The sequence below is a fragment of the Pelodiscus sinensis genome, chromosome 2 (assembly GCF_049634645.1).
Source record: "Pelodiscus sinensis isolate JC-2024 chromosome 2, ASM4963464v1, whole genome shotgun sequence".
Classification (NCBI taxonomy): Eukaryota; Metazoa; Chordata; order Testudines; family Trionychidae; genus Pelodiscus; species Pelodiscus sinensis.
Window position 1 is genome coordinate 48,365,085 of NC_134712.1, and position 17,152 is coordinate 48,382,236.

Sequence of the window (17,152 nt, forward strand, 5' to 3'; positions counted from 1 at the left end):
CATATACAGCATTTCCCTTGTGTTTGTCTAGGCCAGTAGTCCTCAAAGTGTTCTGCAGGCCTGCTTTGGGAAAGCCACTAATGGGCCTGTACCACTTTGTTTACCAAAAGGGTCCATAGCCACGGAGTCTCGTGGCTCCGGTTCACTGATTCCAGCCTATAGGAAGCAGTCTGTGTTGCCGCTTCCTGTGGCTCCCTTGGGTCTAATCAGCAAACCGGAACCCATGGGAGCTACGAGGGTCCGTGGCTGCAGATCCTTTAGCTGAATGAAATGGCACAGGCCTGCTAGTGGATTTCCTAAATCAGGCCTGTGAAACACTTGGAAGAACAGTGCTCTGGGCCACATGTATAACATCGAGTGTCAAAATACAATAAATGTTTAAACTACTAGAAGACCACTAAATGGGAATTACTGTAGTTGGGTTTTGTTGAACACATTTCAGAGCCTTAACTCCATCTTTCTGTGTACTGCTTTGGCAAGAGCTACAGCCTGATCATACCTTCTCCCTTCATTTTCCCCCCCTTTCCTTAGCTATAGTGTTAGTGGCTTCAATTTAGTTGCTAGCGGCCTCGTCATCCATCTAACAAATAACATTTTGTTAGTCATGCCAAAAATTGATAAATGTAGAGATTTAACTCAACACTCTTTCCCTTCAGGTCAAAACTGATTTGTTTTGGTGGAGAAGCTTAGCCTTCTTTTGTAGATAAGGGATTGAAGGCACTACAAAAGATATTACTTAGGATATAGATTGTCAATACTGGAAACTAAGACTAAATTTTCACATGATATTGGCATGGGAGTCTTGTTTTGTTAAGAGTGAGTGAAGGCCATTAATATAAAGCCTTTACTTCAGGTTTCCTAAGTTTTTTTGCCTACATCATAGCATACAAAGATATTTTGTTTGTTTTAAAGGCAAAACTACTTTAGTAGGGAGTTTTGTCTTATTTCACTTGCAGAATTTCACGCTTTTCAGATCCTTTCAAAAGTTTCTTTGGCCTAATTTGGAATTTTTCTTTAAAATGTTAATGTTTGAATCCTCTTGAAGTAAAGAGAACATTACACTTTTTTAAAACCTCTCACCGAGGTTAGTACTGGAATTCATAAGATAGTTATAAATTCCTGAAATTAAAAATGGAGGTTTCTGGATTAAATAAAGGTGATATTTATCCTAGGAGTAGACCATTAGGCAATATATTTTTTGTTTTTGTCATGTAATAGTTTTTAACTGCCTACAGCACTCAGTAATTGATACGACATATGTCTGTAAGCACAGACACATGTCTATCTGCAGTATTTCATAAGTGACTCATTGAGCACCAGACTTTAGGTGAAGGAATGTGTACATAGTATCTATACATAGTGTTTCTTTATTCTGGGCCCACCTCGAGTTTATATCACTGTTCAGAAAGCAGACTCAAATTCTGTTGTGATACTCACATTTATTTTCAGTTCAGTATCATTGTGCATAGTTGAAAAAATAAGTTTTATTTCTTTTGGACGGTTGGTTGTTATCAGGAACTTCTGTTAATTTTCACACTTACTTTTTATATTCTGGTAAAATATATAAAATGTATAGGTATTTCTGACTCTTCAAAAACAGTTCATTGCTGTATTATATGCCACAAAATATTTTGCACTGGGATTTTTGCTGTATCTGTGTATCTTGAAATATGAATGCTCTATGCCCGAAGTGCCTCAAAACGGATTTCAGTTGGCTGACCCAAAAAAAGGGTGACTTGCATTCCTCTGGATTTGTAATGGCTTTTATACTTTTATACATCCCAAAGAATCCTAATGTGCTTTACAAACTGTATGCAACTGTTTGACTCTGTAATACTACTCATTTATATAGTACTTTAATTTTTATACCATTATGAATTATAAAGCATCAGAACACACTAGTGAGGTGAGTACCTCCTCCATTTTTCCATCTGAAGGATGAGAAGACAAGTCAGTTGATTGTCCAGGGCCAAACAATGAATGACAAAGCTGTGATTAGAACTTTACACGATAATGTGGATTAGTCATTTTATGCATGCCAAATATTCATGGTACTTAAGTCAATGGAGGTGGAAGGGAATTTCTGATCCTAAAAGGAGGGGAGCTGCTTAGTGGTTTATCTAATTGAGTATTTCAGTACGTACTTTATTTGTAGTCTTCCTTCATTTGCCTTTGGTTTCTCTTTCAGTTAAAAGATATGTTTCCAGGCTTTCGATTGGCTCTTCCTCCAAAGCGCTGGTTTAAGGATAACTATAATCCTGACTTCTTGGAAGATCGACAGTTGGGACTACAAGCATTCTTGCAGAATTTAGTAGCTCACAAAGACATTGCTAACTGGTACGTGTGTCACTTTTTTCGTTATACAACTAACACCTGGAGTTGGCCACTCTAGGCTCAGATAAGCAATATGGTATAGAATTTTGTTGGCAATGTGGTGGCTTGTGCTCTGCAGTAAGCCAAAGAGGAAATTATGGTATATTGTATCTTATATGGTTAATTAAAAACTACGCATTTTTTAAATGTAAAGGTAAAACAAATACCAAAGCATGTTTATTCAGGGATTATTTCTTTGTGCTGAATATAGAATTAATATGACTTTTAATTTATATTTGAATGAGATGGTGTTAAGCTTTCACAGTTTTAAGATCCTATGCTGCCACTCTACAAATCACTTTTCTCCATGTGAATAGATGTGAGGTGTTTATACTATATAACACTGTCACTATGCAAGTTAGTTTTAGCAGTGATATAACAACACAAGTATTTCTATATTCTGGTTTTCCATAATACAATACAAATTTCAAGAGTCCCGCTGATATGAGACTACTCATGGCCCTTCCCACTTTCAGAGCTAAGTGCAAAACCTTTTTAAGCTTCATTTTTCCTCCGTTAAGTTCTTCCTACATAGACCCTGTACATGGGAGGGAATGTTACACTAATCAAGCTGTTCATCAAGTTGGGAAGTAAGACTTGTTATTTCTTTTAAATAGTTGGGTAGTACTCAGATTGTAAAGCAGTGGAGACCAAGTATTTAAATTGGCCATCATAATGGCTGCATCACAAGAACCTGAATAAAATAGGTTTTTCTGCTGGTCAGCTCAGTCTGCAATCAAATTTTGTACACTGTAGTATACTATACATTCTGGGATTAAACAGTTACATTCTCTTTTTTTCAACCGCTGCCATCACGAAGAAATTGAATACAAAACTGTTTAGTAAAAGTATTGTTTTCTATATGAAGTAAAGTTAAGAAATGTAGTTATGATTCTGACAATTGTTACTTGGTCAAGTTGTACATCTCTGTCTTTAAAGTGTGTGTGTGTGTCGTGTGTGTGTGTCATGTGTTTTAGAATTGTCCTTACAGTTTTGTTTGCCTCTAACAAAATAGTTACACCAGGGAAAGTTCTACTATTCCTGGAGTTATACTGGTATAATTACTCCACTTACCATTTAGGAACAGCTGTATCTGTAGAAAACCCCTCAATATTGGTGTAACAGTCTAAACTCTGGGTGTTGTATTAATAAAACTATATACTAGTATAGTTATGGCCAAGGCTTGACAAACCGCTGAATCTTCTTGCCCATGGAGAGTAGATTTCAGCCAGTCGCTCCGTGCGCCCCATTCACCAGCATGTCGCATGTGGTGCAGGGCGAGCGAGTAGCTCTCGCCGGAGTTTGTCAAGCCCTGGTTATGGCAGTATAACATTCTTGTGTAGACAAGCCCTTACTCTCCTGCCATGCATCTGTAGATCTAGTAAGGGCCTCACATCTCTGTGACTCTTATATTTAACTGGTCGGTCATGCATCTTAGAGAGAGATCTGTTCTACAACAGAATATCTAATAGTGTAGTGGAATGTATCTGAAGCCAAGAGACACTGAGTTGTCTCATGTCTTGCACTGACTGCTGTTAATGTTTTTGTATATTTCACCACCTATATTAGCTGAGTTTGTTGCATGCCCCTTTCAAATGTGTAATTATTATTCACACATTTTTTATATGTAGGATAACTGAAAAATTGTGCAAGATCGCATCAGACAGGAATAGAAATCCAGTCTTTAATAGGACAGAGCTAAGGATGTTAAAATGCAGTTAATTGACTAGTCGATAGGCACTTCCACATTCCTCCTTTGAAATGTACAAGATCCCCTGCTTTTGTAAACTTTTCCTGAAAGTTTTTTCAACTCACTTTTGAATGACCCCTCTTGAGACTGCCCTCTCTAAATATTGGCAACATTAATTTTAAGTTTAAATTTCCACTTGCCCCAGTCACTCCATTTCTTTTATCACAATAGGCAGCACTACCCCTTACATTACCCTAAACAATTCGTGTCTTGGAAATCCGTTGGCTACTGTATAGATTAAGTGGAGGTTTGAGACCACATTAGAGGCGCAGTATTGACTCTGAAGTTAAGAATGCATCCAGACTTCCATTATAGGACTTTTCAGACTTCCTTCCTATTCAAATTATGACCAGTGCAACCTATCTTTTTCAGTTTTATATAAGAACTGCCATACTGGGTCAGACCAAAGGTTTTCTGCAATTAAAATAGGTTTTCCTAAGAATTTTGAGGCTTAACTATTTATATAGTACTTCAAATCACTCTGTAATCCTATGTATTGAGGCTAGTTCTAATCCAACTGCTAATTTTAGATTTGCTCCAGCCATGATAAATTGAATTACAGAGCGATCTATTAGTGTATTATATCTAGAGGGGGAAAAAACAATCCAACACTTTTCACATGTAAAAATAGTTACTCAAACTTAGAAAGTTGCCAAGTTGGGCTTTCTTGAAAAACATTAGAGCAAGGTGTCAATTTGTTTAGTTGACCATTTAAAAAGCTGACCATCTTTACCTGGTTCTACAGTCAATAGCTTGAAATAGTCTTTTTTTTTTTTTTTTTTTATGAGAGCTGTGTTGAATGAGTTTGCGTATGGATAACACGGAAAAATTATTACACAGAAGTACTGCTGCTCACCATTGTCCTCTAATATCTTTACCTTTGATTTCACACAGTTTAAATGTATTTAAAACCATATAGTTTCAACATTATTTTGGTAGTAATTCTATTACATTACAAAATGTGGGATTAGAATAATGTGACCAATACTGCAAAGCTCATATTGTGTTGGAAACAAGATAACCAAAAAGCATAATAATTACATCTAAGTACTCAGTCTGCTAAATATATACTTCTATTTACAATAGGTCATATTGATTCCTTGCTGTGTCTATCCTGTGTTTTCTACTGTAATTTTTTTTAGCAAATTAGAATCAAGTACAAAATACAGGTTTTAGTAATGACGCAATACAACCCACTCACATGTAATTCATCCATGCAACACCTAATTCAGTCATTTTTTTTTTTTTATGTATATGGATTAATGGATTGGGATCATGCAAATAGACCCATCTTGGTATACCCTTGTGTTTATGTAGAACCCTATGTATAGGTTCTAGCATTTACTACATAGTACTATTGTGATCTTAGGTCACCTTTTAATATTTAAAAAGTAGGAGAACTTTATTGTTAAATATTTAAGGTACCTGGAAAGTAACTTGACAAATTGTAGATTAAAATAAGGATTTCTGAGTTTTAGAGAAATTACAAACTCCCGTGTGTGTGTGTGTGTGTGTGTAGATCTAGATCTAGATCTAGATACAGATATATTATGGATTTTATATATAATATGCATGGATGCAAAATCTTATGAGAAATGAATAGTACTGTTACTGGCTAAACAAATAAACGTGGCATAAAAAGAATACTATGTACACTCATGTACATTGTCAGGAATAATAGAAAAAGATTGATTCCTTTAATGAACAAAATCATTAGTCCCTTGCAGAAACCTGTCAGCTGTCTTCATCTTTAGATGTTGTTGCAAGTTTCTTTTACACTTCAGCTCAATGTATGCTATTTTTTTTTTTTTTTTTTTTTGGGGTGGTGAAGCCTTGCAGTGAGAGAGTTTCTTTGTTTGGATGATCCACCAGGTCCATTTGATAGCCTCGAAGAGAGCAGGGTAAGTGCTATATAACATCATGTGACAAAAACAAATAGTAAATCCAGAACAATAATCATGTTTGTTTTTAGAGTATTATAAACTACTAGCAAAATAGAGCAGAATATTTCAACAACATTTTTGTTTCACATCTAGCCTTTTTCCTGGGTAGCTGGGGTAGACTTTCACTCATTCTTAGTCAGAAAACAGCAAGCCTAGGTCTACACTAGACCAGGCAGTTCAGCTTAAGGTACACCATCCAGCTATGCCAAATGCGTAGCTAGATTCGGCTTATCTTAAGCCGAGCTTCCGCAGAGTCTACAGTGCTGGAGTCTGATGGAAGCATAAGCTCCCGTTGGGTTCCCTCATTCTCTCAGATCGAGGAGTATGAAATGCCAGTGGGGGTTGCCCTCAGAGTTCAATTTGGGGGGTCTATACTAGACGCGCTAAATCAAGCACTAGAAAATCAACCTCTGGAGGGTTGATCTTCGTTGTGTAGACATGCCCTCAATGTTTGTGCTTAATTCTAAAACTGGCTAACTATTTTTTGATGATCTGGGCCTATTAATAATCTTTTTTCCTGCTTTCTTGATACTAGGGATGTTAGTATATACACCTATAAACAATTAACTGGTAAACCTACGTTTATCAGTTAATCCAAACTAAACATAAACACATACACACACCCTCTTGTCTCTATATTGGAGGCAGCAGGTGGGGAGAGGTGGGAGCTGATGGTCATGGAGAGCTGACTTTGAGCTGGCTTCCTGCTCGTGCTAGTTCCCACAGTGTCGCCTTCCCCCACCCCCTGTTGCCTGAAGGGGCAGGTGGGAGCACCAGATCTCACAGAGCTGCCTGCATCACCACCCCCCATGCTGCTACCTCAGTGCAGGGGAGGGGAGAGCAGGCAGGAGCCCATACGCGTGGGGAGCCATCTTTGCCCCCTTCTTGCTGCCTCCCACAGAGGCAACGGGGATGGGGCAGGCGGGAACCAGCGCATCCATCCACCCCAGCACTCTGATACAGAGACAGCAGTGCGGGAGGGGGGCAGGCGGGATGCTGGGGCAGCCTCTGTCCACAGGGCACTTGGGTCCCCTGTAAACAGGGACTGCTGCTGCAAAGCAGCATCTCCATGGCAGGCCCAGGTTTGCTGTGGACAGAGGCTGCTCCATCAGATACTAGAGCAGCCTCTGTCCACGGGGAGCTTGGATCCTCTGTGGACAGGGGCTGCTGCTGCCCTGCGGCCTCTGATATAAATTATACAAATTGTTGTAGCTACACTATTACTAAAATACACAATATCTAACATCCTTAATTGATACAGTGATCCCTAAATATACTTTTTCCCCAATTTTGTTGGCAGAAGTTGCTTCAGTAAGTCACTAGTTGTTGGCACAGGTGAAATGGGCAGGAAGATAACTGAAGTGCTGATGGCAAAGGTCCAGCTTAGAGTAAGACCAGCTACAGGACAAAATTATTGCAGGAGTATTCCAAGTGGTAAGCAGATAGTTAGTCCAGGCTGTTTAAATTCAGTAAGAGAATTGCATGCTGAGTTACTTTACTGATAAAATAACTGACTCAGATTGAGCAGTCTGTTGTGGCAGCAGTCTTCCCTGCTTGCATTTCCATTCATTGGACTCTTCAGCAGTGTTTTTTGGAGAAGCACAATATCATGATGCTTTATAACTTATTCTGCCAGTTTGTTTCTGGATGCAGTCTGAAGTGATGGTTTACCTCTGTAAAGTCATAAACAATTTGAGTCATAGCTGTTCAAAGCTATATCTGAATTGGGAAATTTAAAAATAATCTCACTAGTTCAAATTAATTCATACTAATGCTGGTGGAATCTTAAATGTAGATGCAATTATTTAGGCCAAATTTTTTACCACCTGAAAAAACTTAGCACCCAAGTTCTGACCATTTCTCTCATTTTTTGAGGAGTAACATTAGTTTGGACTAAGGGCTTTAGTCCGAACTAACGCGTCCCGGCGCGCACTTCCTGGTTCGAATCAGCTGTGATTCGAACTAGCGCGCTGGCGAGATCATGTTAATGGAGCGCGGGATATTTAAATCCCCGCTTCATTAACTACTTCGATTGTCTCCATTTGCATCCCTAGTTTGAACTAGGGATGCAGTGTAGACGTACCCTGAGCTATCCCTCCCCCCACCAATGATCATGGAAGTATGTCTTCTGGAATGGTAGTTAAAGCAATAAGGGGGCATATGAATATTCAGTATGTGGCATGTAAATACCTTGCAATGACATCTGCAAAAGTTACATGGAAACACCTATTCTTCCTTTCAGATGACATCTACTATATATTTTAGAGATTTTAGCTTGATCAAGAATTCCTAAATGGTAAGAGCTAGGAGTGCTAAATTCAGTATACAGCTTCTTTCTGATCATAACTTAAAGCAGGGGTTCTCAAACTTTTTGACACGGGGACCAGTAAATCCATTCACGAGCTTTCGGAGGACCGGTAACATATATTTGCATATTCATTAAACAAATTATAAATATGCAAATATGATGTTTTTGGTCCTTCCAAAGCCCCCAGACACAGCTTTAGCAAATCTTTTGATACGGCTACCCACAATATTCTTACCAGCAAGTTAAGGGAATATGGATTGGAAAAATGGGCTGTAATCCAGTAAAACCCTGCACCACCACATCATGTATTGAGAAGGGGCTCATTTATTTTCAGAAAGCTGACACCATCTTTGGAATTTTTTTATCCATATTCTCATTCCGGATGGTGAGTGCACCAGGTTCTCTCCATTCTGACACATTGTAGTGCCTTTAAACCTCACTGTCAGCAGTGGGAATATTTAAAAGGCACTGCTTTTACATTTTTATTTAGGATCTGCTTGTGCCCTGAACTGTCCTGCTCACCGCTGGCCGATTCTCTTTTTTCCCCCCTCCCCCAGCCAGCCCGGCTGTCCCCGCCAGCCGATTCTCTCCCAATCTCTCCTGGCAAGCCCTGCTGCCCTCTCTAGCTGGTTCTCCCCCCCCCCTTCCCCCCCCCCGCGATCTCCCCTGGCCCAGCCCCACTGCTCCCGCCCCCCCCCCCCCCCCCAGCTAGCTCTGCTTCTGCCAGCTGGTCTCCCCCCCTCCCCCACGCGCGATCTGCCCTGGCCAGACTCACTGCCCCTCCCCCCTGCCAGCCCTACTTCTGCTGGCCAGTTCCCCAGCCAGCCTCACTGCCCCCGTGAGCCAGTTTCCACCCCCGCAATCTCCCCTGGCTAGCCCCACTGTTCCCACCCCCCCTGCCAGCCCTGCTTCTGTCAGCCAGTTCTTCCCCCCGCGCGATCTCCCCTGGCCAGCCCCACTGCTCCCGCCCCCTGGCCAGCCCTGCTTCTGCCAGCCAGTCACCCCCGTGATCTCCTCTGGCCAGCCCCACTGCCCCCTTTCCCCCCCTCCCCTGGCCAGCCCTGCCTCACGATCTCCCCCACCAGCTTCACTGCCCCCGCCATCCAGTTCCCACCCCCGCGATCTCTCCTGGCCAGCCCTGCTTCCGCCGGCCGGTTCCCCTCCCTATCTCCCCCGGGCACCTCCACTGCCCCGACCCTGCTTCCCTGTGGCCCATATCCAACCCCTCCTCCCCCCTTCACTGCCAACAATAAGAGCTCACCTGGTAACCCTCACTATACCTCTGCCAGGAGCCTGAAACATACGGCTGCATCCGCCCAGCCCAGCTGAGGGCTTGGGGAACCCAGCGCTGCACGGACAGTCCGGGAGCCCGGAAAACCCTGGCAGCCATGCTAAGGCCCGGTATTTTTTTCCCATAGTTTGGGAAATGCTGACTTAAAGCAATGTAACTGTTTGTGCAAGGAAAATGTTAAGTGCTTGGAATGGGATTGCTTCTCATAAAACCAAATAGAAAACAGACAATAACTAAAGTGAGTACAGTCTTCAGAATTGAAATAACTGACTGAATACTGAAAGAGACTGAACCAAGATGAGCCAGAAAAATAGGATGAACCTGGACTAGCATTGCTTCTCTCTAAACGTTAGAGTAAAGAGATAATGGAGAAATGTGGATAGTGCTCTGTTTTGACACCGCTAAATCAATACTGAAGGTTTGAAAACTAGAAGAAAATGTTATTGGAAACCAAATTGTTAAAACATAGTGGATTATAAGAGTTTATAGGGATAAAGACAAAAATACACTTGATGGAATTCCCATTTAAAACGAATTACTAAAAAAAATTAAATTTTAACAATCCCTTTTTAAGAAATCTGAAAAAATTACCATCATAAAACTAGCACTATTTTTGAAAAATACAGTTAACTTAAATAAGGCTTGTACATTTTCCTTTCCTTTCCTTTTTTTTTTTTCCTTAAATGAGTTATGGACCTGAGCAACACCAGGTAAATCTGCTAGTTGCAAATAAGAAGCGATCAGTATTATCTCCCACAAATATGTAAAAACTTACATCCTTTAGTAATGGGGTAGGAGTGCAGTTGTGTAACCAAAAAAAAAAACCCCTATATTTGTAAGTTGCACTTTTACATTAAAGAGTTTACACTACGGTACTTGTATTTTTCAATTTGGTTCATACTGTTTATCATTTTTACAGTGCAAATGTTTGTAATAAAAATGTGAGCACTGCACACTTTTGTATTCTGTGTTGTAATTGAAATTGATATATTTGAAAATATAGAAAAACATTCAAAAATATTTAATATATTTCAGTTGGTAGTTTGTGTGATTAAAACTGATTAAGTTTTAATCATGATTAATGTTTTGCATTAATTACATGTGTTAACTACAATTAATGGACAGGCCGAAAAATGACCAATCCCTAAATCCTGAATACTCCACATAATTGGCTTCCTGAAATGGAATGCCTGGTTAATTGGAGTGATTGCTATAAGTTCACGGAAAATGTTCATTGTGAATGATTGATTGGGGTGTCATGTGTTTCCTGAAAGACTATTCCTGCTCATAACATGTATGCATAAAACTACTACTAGTCTGGCAATGTGTTTCTAATGGCCTAGGTAAATTAAGATTAATTTACTTTATCGGAGGTTGGCAGACTTTGGCTCTTGCCCTGCCAGTATAATCCACTGGTGGGCCTCAAGACAGTTTGCTGACAGTGATAGTGAGCTGGCACAGCCCCCGACAACTCTCTGTGGCTGTGGTACACTGCTCTGAGCCAATAGGAGCTGCTGGATGTGACAAACAGCATGTCCCTATGCCCCACAGTGCTTCCAGAAGTTCCCATTCATTGGGAACAGTGAACTGCAGCCACTGGGAGCGTGGGGGTGGGCAGAAGTGGCCCTGCAGACTGTCAGCCTCAGAAAAATGTATTGTGACCCACCAGTGGATTATCCTGACAGACCAAGAGCCAAAGGTTGCCGACCCCTGTATCATAAAATAGCCAATAAGATTAATTAAGTTTTAAACCATAAAGTAATGAAAAAAGTTATCTTTTCATGTACAGAAATGTCTCCTGAACTGGGGTTACCTTGTGGGTTTTTTCGAATCTATAACTGTAAATATTGCAACCAATTTAATTGTTAATAAGCAATGGACTCATATTTTGAAGTAAAATACATTATCTTTCCAAAACACATTTTAAAGGTGACTTTTAAACCTGTGAAAAATAATAGAATACAAACAATAAAACAATAGAAGTGCTGACATTATCTTACTGTACCATAGCAGTAACTTTACTAATATGAACTGTATTACTTTTGACATTAATAGGGCATAGCCTTGTCTAAAATGTTCACATTTAGTAAGTCCAGTGAATCTATGGGTTAACTGCATGTATTATTAAACCAAAAAGTTCACCTCTTGGTGAACTGGATGGGTTCATTATTTAGTGAAGACATATATTATTAAAGCAAAAGTGCTCATTACTGGTGGCAGGCTTATTGCTAACAGTAATAGAACAGTAGGCTAGATGCCAAGACTTGTACATATCCTGCACTACATGGATATAGTGCAGTGTATTTTAGCCCTATACATTAAAATTGGAGAGAGTTCACTGCAGAATTCAGTAGGGTATACATTCAAGGATTACCTTGCAGTATGGAGGCCTACTTTGTCAATCCTGTGTTTATTTTGCAACTTGCTACATGAATGTCAGTGGTGTGATGTGGCAAAATTATTTTGTTGTGATGTGGTGTAAAAATTGGTTCAAAGTCAAGTTACATCTCCTTATTAAAGACAAAAGTTCAACTTTTAAAACTCATTAGATAACTCTTCAGGGGATCAGTACTTATTATACATTTTTAAAAAGAAGTCATACACTCAACTGGAGTTACTGGCAACTAACCTTGAAATTTTCTTTTAGGCTTTTTGTGAAACACTGGAGGAAACTAATTACCGTCTCCAAAAAGAACTTCTTGAAAAACAAAGGGAAGTGGACTCACTGAAGAAATTATTAAATGAAAAACAACTTCATATAGAGACTATAGAGAAGAGAATTAGGTATATTGTGGCTTTACTATTTTCAGAATTTTACAGACTGAAGTTAATAGCTATCGAGATAAATCAGTGAACTGACTGTGAAGAAGCCAATGTTTTAAATAACGCAGATATTGATGGGCTCGCCAAAGAGGAGTCCTGTTTGGTTTTTAAATTGTTTTGTCAATCGTACTGTTCCACCTCCTCTAAGAGGAGAGAGAACATGTAAGATTGTTTAGTACAGTCTTACCTTGGCCTCTGCAGTCCTGGGTGTATATGGAGTCCCTTCCCAGAGGTGAGGACCAGAACAATTAGTATGTCGGATTTGCTTTAGAATGTGGTTTTATTTCTTGTATTTCCTGTGTGTTTACAGTTTTAACTTGGTTGCTCTGAGGTGTTTGGTGTGCTGCAGTAGGCAGACAATTTGTGGTGCTGTTTCAAAGCTCTTTAAATCAAAGAAAAAGTAGAAGAGCTTCATTATAAAATTTTCTGGTGAATATCTACTAAAGTGTGCCACAGACCTGGGGTGATGTTGAATTACTGAGAGTTCCATAGGACCTGCTGAGTCCATCATTCTGGAATTTTATGTGGAAGGGAATGAGTCCTCAGAGCTATGTTAGAAACTTTTAATAGCTCTAGGGATGTGTACTATGGCATATACAAGTTCACTAAAACAATAGATAGGATGTTGGCTGCATGAACTTAGTCATTAGCATGATAAGAAAGTTGTTTGAGGAACTCTTACTACAGCTATTACAAAACAAAACAAAATTAGGAAAACTTAAGCCATCAGTCACAATAAACAAAGATAAATATTATGCGTTCTATAGTTTAAATTTCAACCAATCTTAAAATAAACTGTAGTAAGATTGTTTTCAAACACATTTTAAATAGTTCCCATCCAACTGCAGTGTCTTCTTTTTATAACACTCTACTTTGAAAGAAGTTACTTTTTCTTTTTAAATAAGGGAAGGGATTGGAGGAGATGTTTCTTTGGACAGGAAAAGAATAAATTAGAGGTACAGAGAAGAATGAGAAGGGAATCACTGAATAATGTAAAAAAATTCGCAGCTTTGTACTTTATTCATGTTATAGTTAAGTGTCAAATATATCTTTCCATTTTTATCCAAGACCTCTAGTCCAGGAACTTGCCACTGACCTAGTAACTTTTGACCCACTATGCTGTAGGAAGGACCCATTAACCTTTCTGTGTTTCATTGTTAATAGAACACCATCCTGCTTAGGTAAACTTGTGAAAAGAGCTGAGTGTTAAATGCACTAGTACTGCTTGTTTTCCATCAAAGGCCATAGAAAATTGTCAATGTTGTATAGGACGTCGGACTAGATTATCACAAATGGTTCCTTCTGGCCTTAGAACCTGAGAAATATTGTTAAACATGAATCTGCATTTGCTGCTAATCTCTTACCTGAAATCGCAGCCCTCTGTTTGGGACATCAGAGTCAGTTTGTGATTTGAAAGACAGAGAATTAGATTCAAGTGAGGAATAAGCAGCTCAAACACAAAGGTCCTGTATAAACTATGGAACTTTCTAATAAAAGAAAAAAAAGGAAGGGTAAATATAGGAAATGATAGTTGTTTCTAAATAAGATGTCCAATTTAAAATGAAATTTTAATGGCTCTTCAAATGCTGATTCACTACTGGATATTTTGATTATAAATATAGCGTATTCTACATAAATGTGTGTCTTTAATTTGCTGTAGGGATTTGTCTTTAGGAAAAGGGCAAACACGTAGAATGTCAGGAGAAGAAAGTGAGTGCAGTGGCGAGGTGGAGTCTTCCGCAGTAGAAGCAGATCAGGGTGCCTTGGGAGATGACAGCTGGTAAGTGCAACTTTTTTTTTTTAACTTAATGTATTTTAAAGTACTTGACTTTATAAACCTACTACTTATCTTCGTAGCACAAAACTGTTTACTTCAAGATAACTAGGGATGTAATAGTGAAGTCGATTAACCAATAAGCAAAAACTTATAGGTTAATGCTATAGACTACTATACTCATTTCCCTCCCTCTCTCTCCCTTGTCAGTAATTTTTTTAGCAGATTGGCCAGCAGCCCAGCTCATTCCTGGCTTGCGCTGCGTCCAGAACCTACCCCCACTGTGGCTCTGCATTTAAAGTGTATTAGGAGGCGGGCAGACAGCCTGGCTCAGTTCTGACCTGTGCCAGGTCTGGGAGCTCAGACCCACCCCTGAACAGGGACTGCTGCCACCCCATGCTGCTGCCTCTGTGTCATGGGGCAACAGGCAGCCAGTCCATGAGAGTAGCTGGTTTTTAAACTGGCTTCCCTCAGAGACTAGTTCCTGCCTGGCACCCCATGCTGCTGCCTCTGATACAGAAGCAGCAGTGCGGAGTGGCAGGGGGGCCTCTCAGGAGTAAGCGTGCTGGCTTCTGGCCCTATCCCCAGGGACTATAGAATAGTCAACTAACCAATAAAAATTCATGAGGTTACTCAAGTATCCAATTAACCGATATTTAACATCCCTAATAACAGCTGTACAACATGTTTGATAAGGAGAATAGGAGGTTGTAGATTTGGCCATGGGTAATAGAATTAGCAAGTTTTGCAGATGGGAGGCATTAAATGAATATGGAACAACAAACTGGTTTCTGTATGACATACATATTGATCTGTTTGTTGCAGCTCTGATAAAGAGACTCATGAGGCGTGCTGGAGTGGTTCACTGACTGAAAACTCTTTACCAGAAATTGAAGTTGCTGAAGTAGCGTATACTGCTGATGAAGAGGAATAAACTAACATCAGCTGTCGTTACCTTCAAATGTTTCATAATGCTTGGGACAGACTATTTGTAGGTAAAAGCATGCAGTACTGTAAAGAATTTACAGCAAAAGCAAGAGTGCACACATTGATTGTTTACACAAACAGATCTTTACCAATTATTGACGTAGGAAATACGCTCATTGCTGCTTTAAGTTTTATCCAGCCTTTATATATTTAATATATTACACAATCGAATTAGGGCTAAATTCAGCTATTCCTAGACTCTTAAGTACTGAACACAGAGTATCATGATGATTTGCTAGTGTAGTGACTAAAGCTATGTATGTGTAGTCACCAATCACATTACTCTAGCCTGTTACGTATCACATGGTGCTATAGCTGTGATACATTTAATGTGTTCATCTATTTAATATTTTTTCACATTCTTATATAGCCATATTAATTAATTAATTAATGCTCATTGAAGTAAAGATGAACATAACATTACTGGGTTTAATAAGACTATATTAGCTCCTGTGTTTTTAAAGTTCTAAATGAAAATCATTTCTCTGGAATTTTAATGCAATAAAATAAGACTTGCAGTGACAAAAAAGGATTTATGAAATGGGATTATGATTGGATATTTTAATAAAACAAGCATGTAGTCATTTCTGAAAGGACTGAGCCATGAGAACCCACACTCATTGTGTATGTTCACCCCATTATAGCATGTTGTAATAGCTGATTATTGTTCAGTAACGTGTCTTTAAAATCCCACTATACCTTTGTCACACACCCACTTAATAATAAAATCAATAACTTTGCCTTTTATCCAAAACACTACCTCTTATCTTGCTAATGCATGCATACTTGGATTTTTTAAAAAATACTGTAGATTATATGAAAATAACTGAATGACTTGTGTAAAAAAAGCCATATTTTTTCTTCATTCATAATTAGGTGAATCTAATTGCAATGTATTTTTGTTTCAATATATTGTACACATGGGAATATTATTAAAAAACATTCTATAGCCTATTTTTCAAAATGTATTAAGCCAGGTGATGCACTTTATGATAATTAAGACTCGTTTGTGCCAAGTTCAATTGGCTAATTTCTTTTGAGAAAATGGAGTTTCAGGGAGTGGGAAGATTAAGTAGTGCCTTTTTGTATTTTACTCATTGCTACAGAAGTTTGCTATAGTACTGTGGGTCAGCTTTATGAAATCTTTAGTACAGCTTGTTTCTGTTCTGTACATACTGAAAGTGCCTTGTTTTCTTCTGCTTTTCTAGTGGGAAGAATGTTCTTTGTTCCTCTCTGTATCACTCGCTCCTTTGTTTAATGCTGTTAATATGCAGTGTCTGCTGTAGTTTTCAAAGCTAACTTTGTGTTTTCAGGCTGTATATATAATCTTTATGCAGAATTGAATGAACCCTTGTGGGGAAATAAAGCTATGGACATCACGTCAGCTTTGTTGGTGGAAGGTTTTTCAGTGCTTTTTGAGAGAGAGGTGTAAAAATCTGTCCTAAAGACAAATCTGCAGTGTCTATTTATGTCATACTATTGTTCAACTTCTAGACTGAATTCTGTCATCTTTGCACCAAAATTTAATGTCTGCATAAAAATGTGGGATGCTGCACAGAATATCAGAAAACATACCTGCTTTTCCTGAAGATAAAATAACAAGCGATTGAACAGTTTGACTATCTTCCCGGGATAGTCTTATAAGTATCCCAAGAATTGAATACAATTATTGACTCCTGGTACAACTTACAGATCTCTTCGATAACTTGTCAACTCCCAGCAAACATCACTTAGTTCAGCATTTTTTAAAACATCTAAATGTACTAAAATAGTACTGGTTTTAAGATTACAAACATTTTAAAACATATCTTTAAAAGAATTTTACTGATCATTTAGACAACTCTCTTTTAAAATTATCCACATATGTTAATTTACTGCCTGCCTTTACTCAATTAATATTAGC

At 38.8% G+C, this 17,152-nt stretch overlaps 1 protein-coding gene across 5 annotated transcripts in view; it reads left to right on the forward strand.

Annotated features, from left to right (window-relative positions):
- SNX16 (sorting nexin 16) overlaps window positions 1-16,633 on the forward strand; it is a 32,774-nt gene extending 16,141 nt beyond the window's left edge. For all 5 annotated transcript variants that reach the window (XM_075920460.1, XM_075920462.1, XM_075920463.1 and 2 more), the window contains 5 exons: window positions 2,189-2,337; window positions 5,955-6,024; window positions 12,313-12,449; window positions 14,149-14,268; window positions 15,088-16,633. In XM_075920460.1, the coding sequence (XP_075776575.1) occupies window positions 2,189-2,337; window positions 5,955-6,024; window positions 12,313-12,449; window positions 14,149-14,268; window positions 15,088-15,196 (585 nt within the window). In that variant the 3' untranslated portion in view covers window positions 15,197-16,633. The remainder of the gene's footprint in view (window positions 1-2,188; window positions 2,338-5,954; window positions 6,025-12,312; window positions 12,450-14,148; window positions 14,269-15,087) is intronic.
- Window positions 16,634-17,152: the final 519 nt, after the last annotated feature.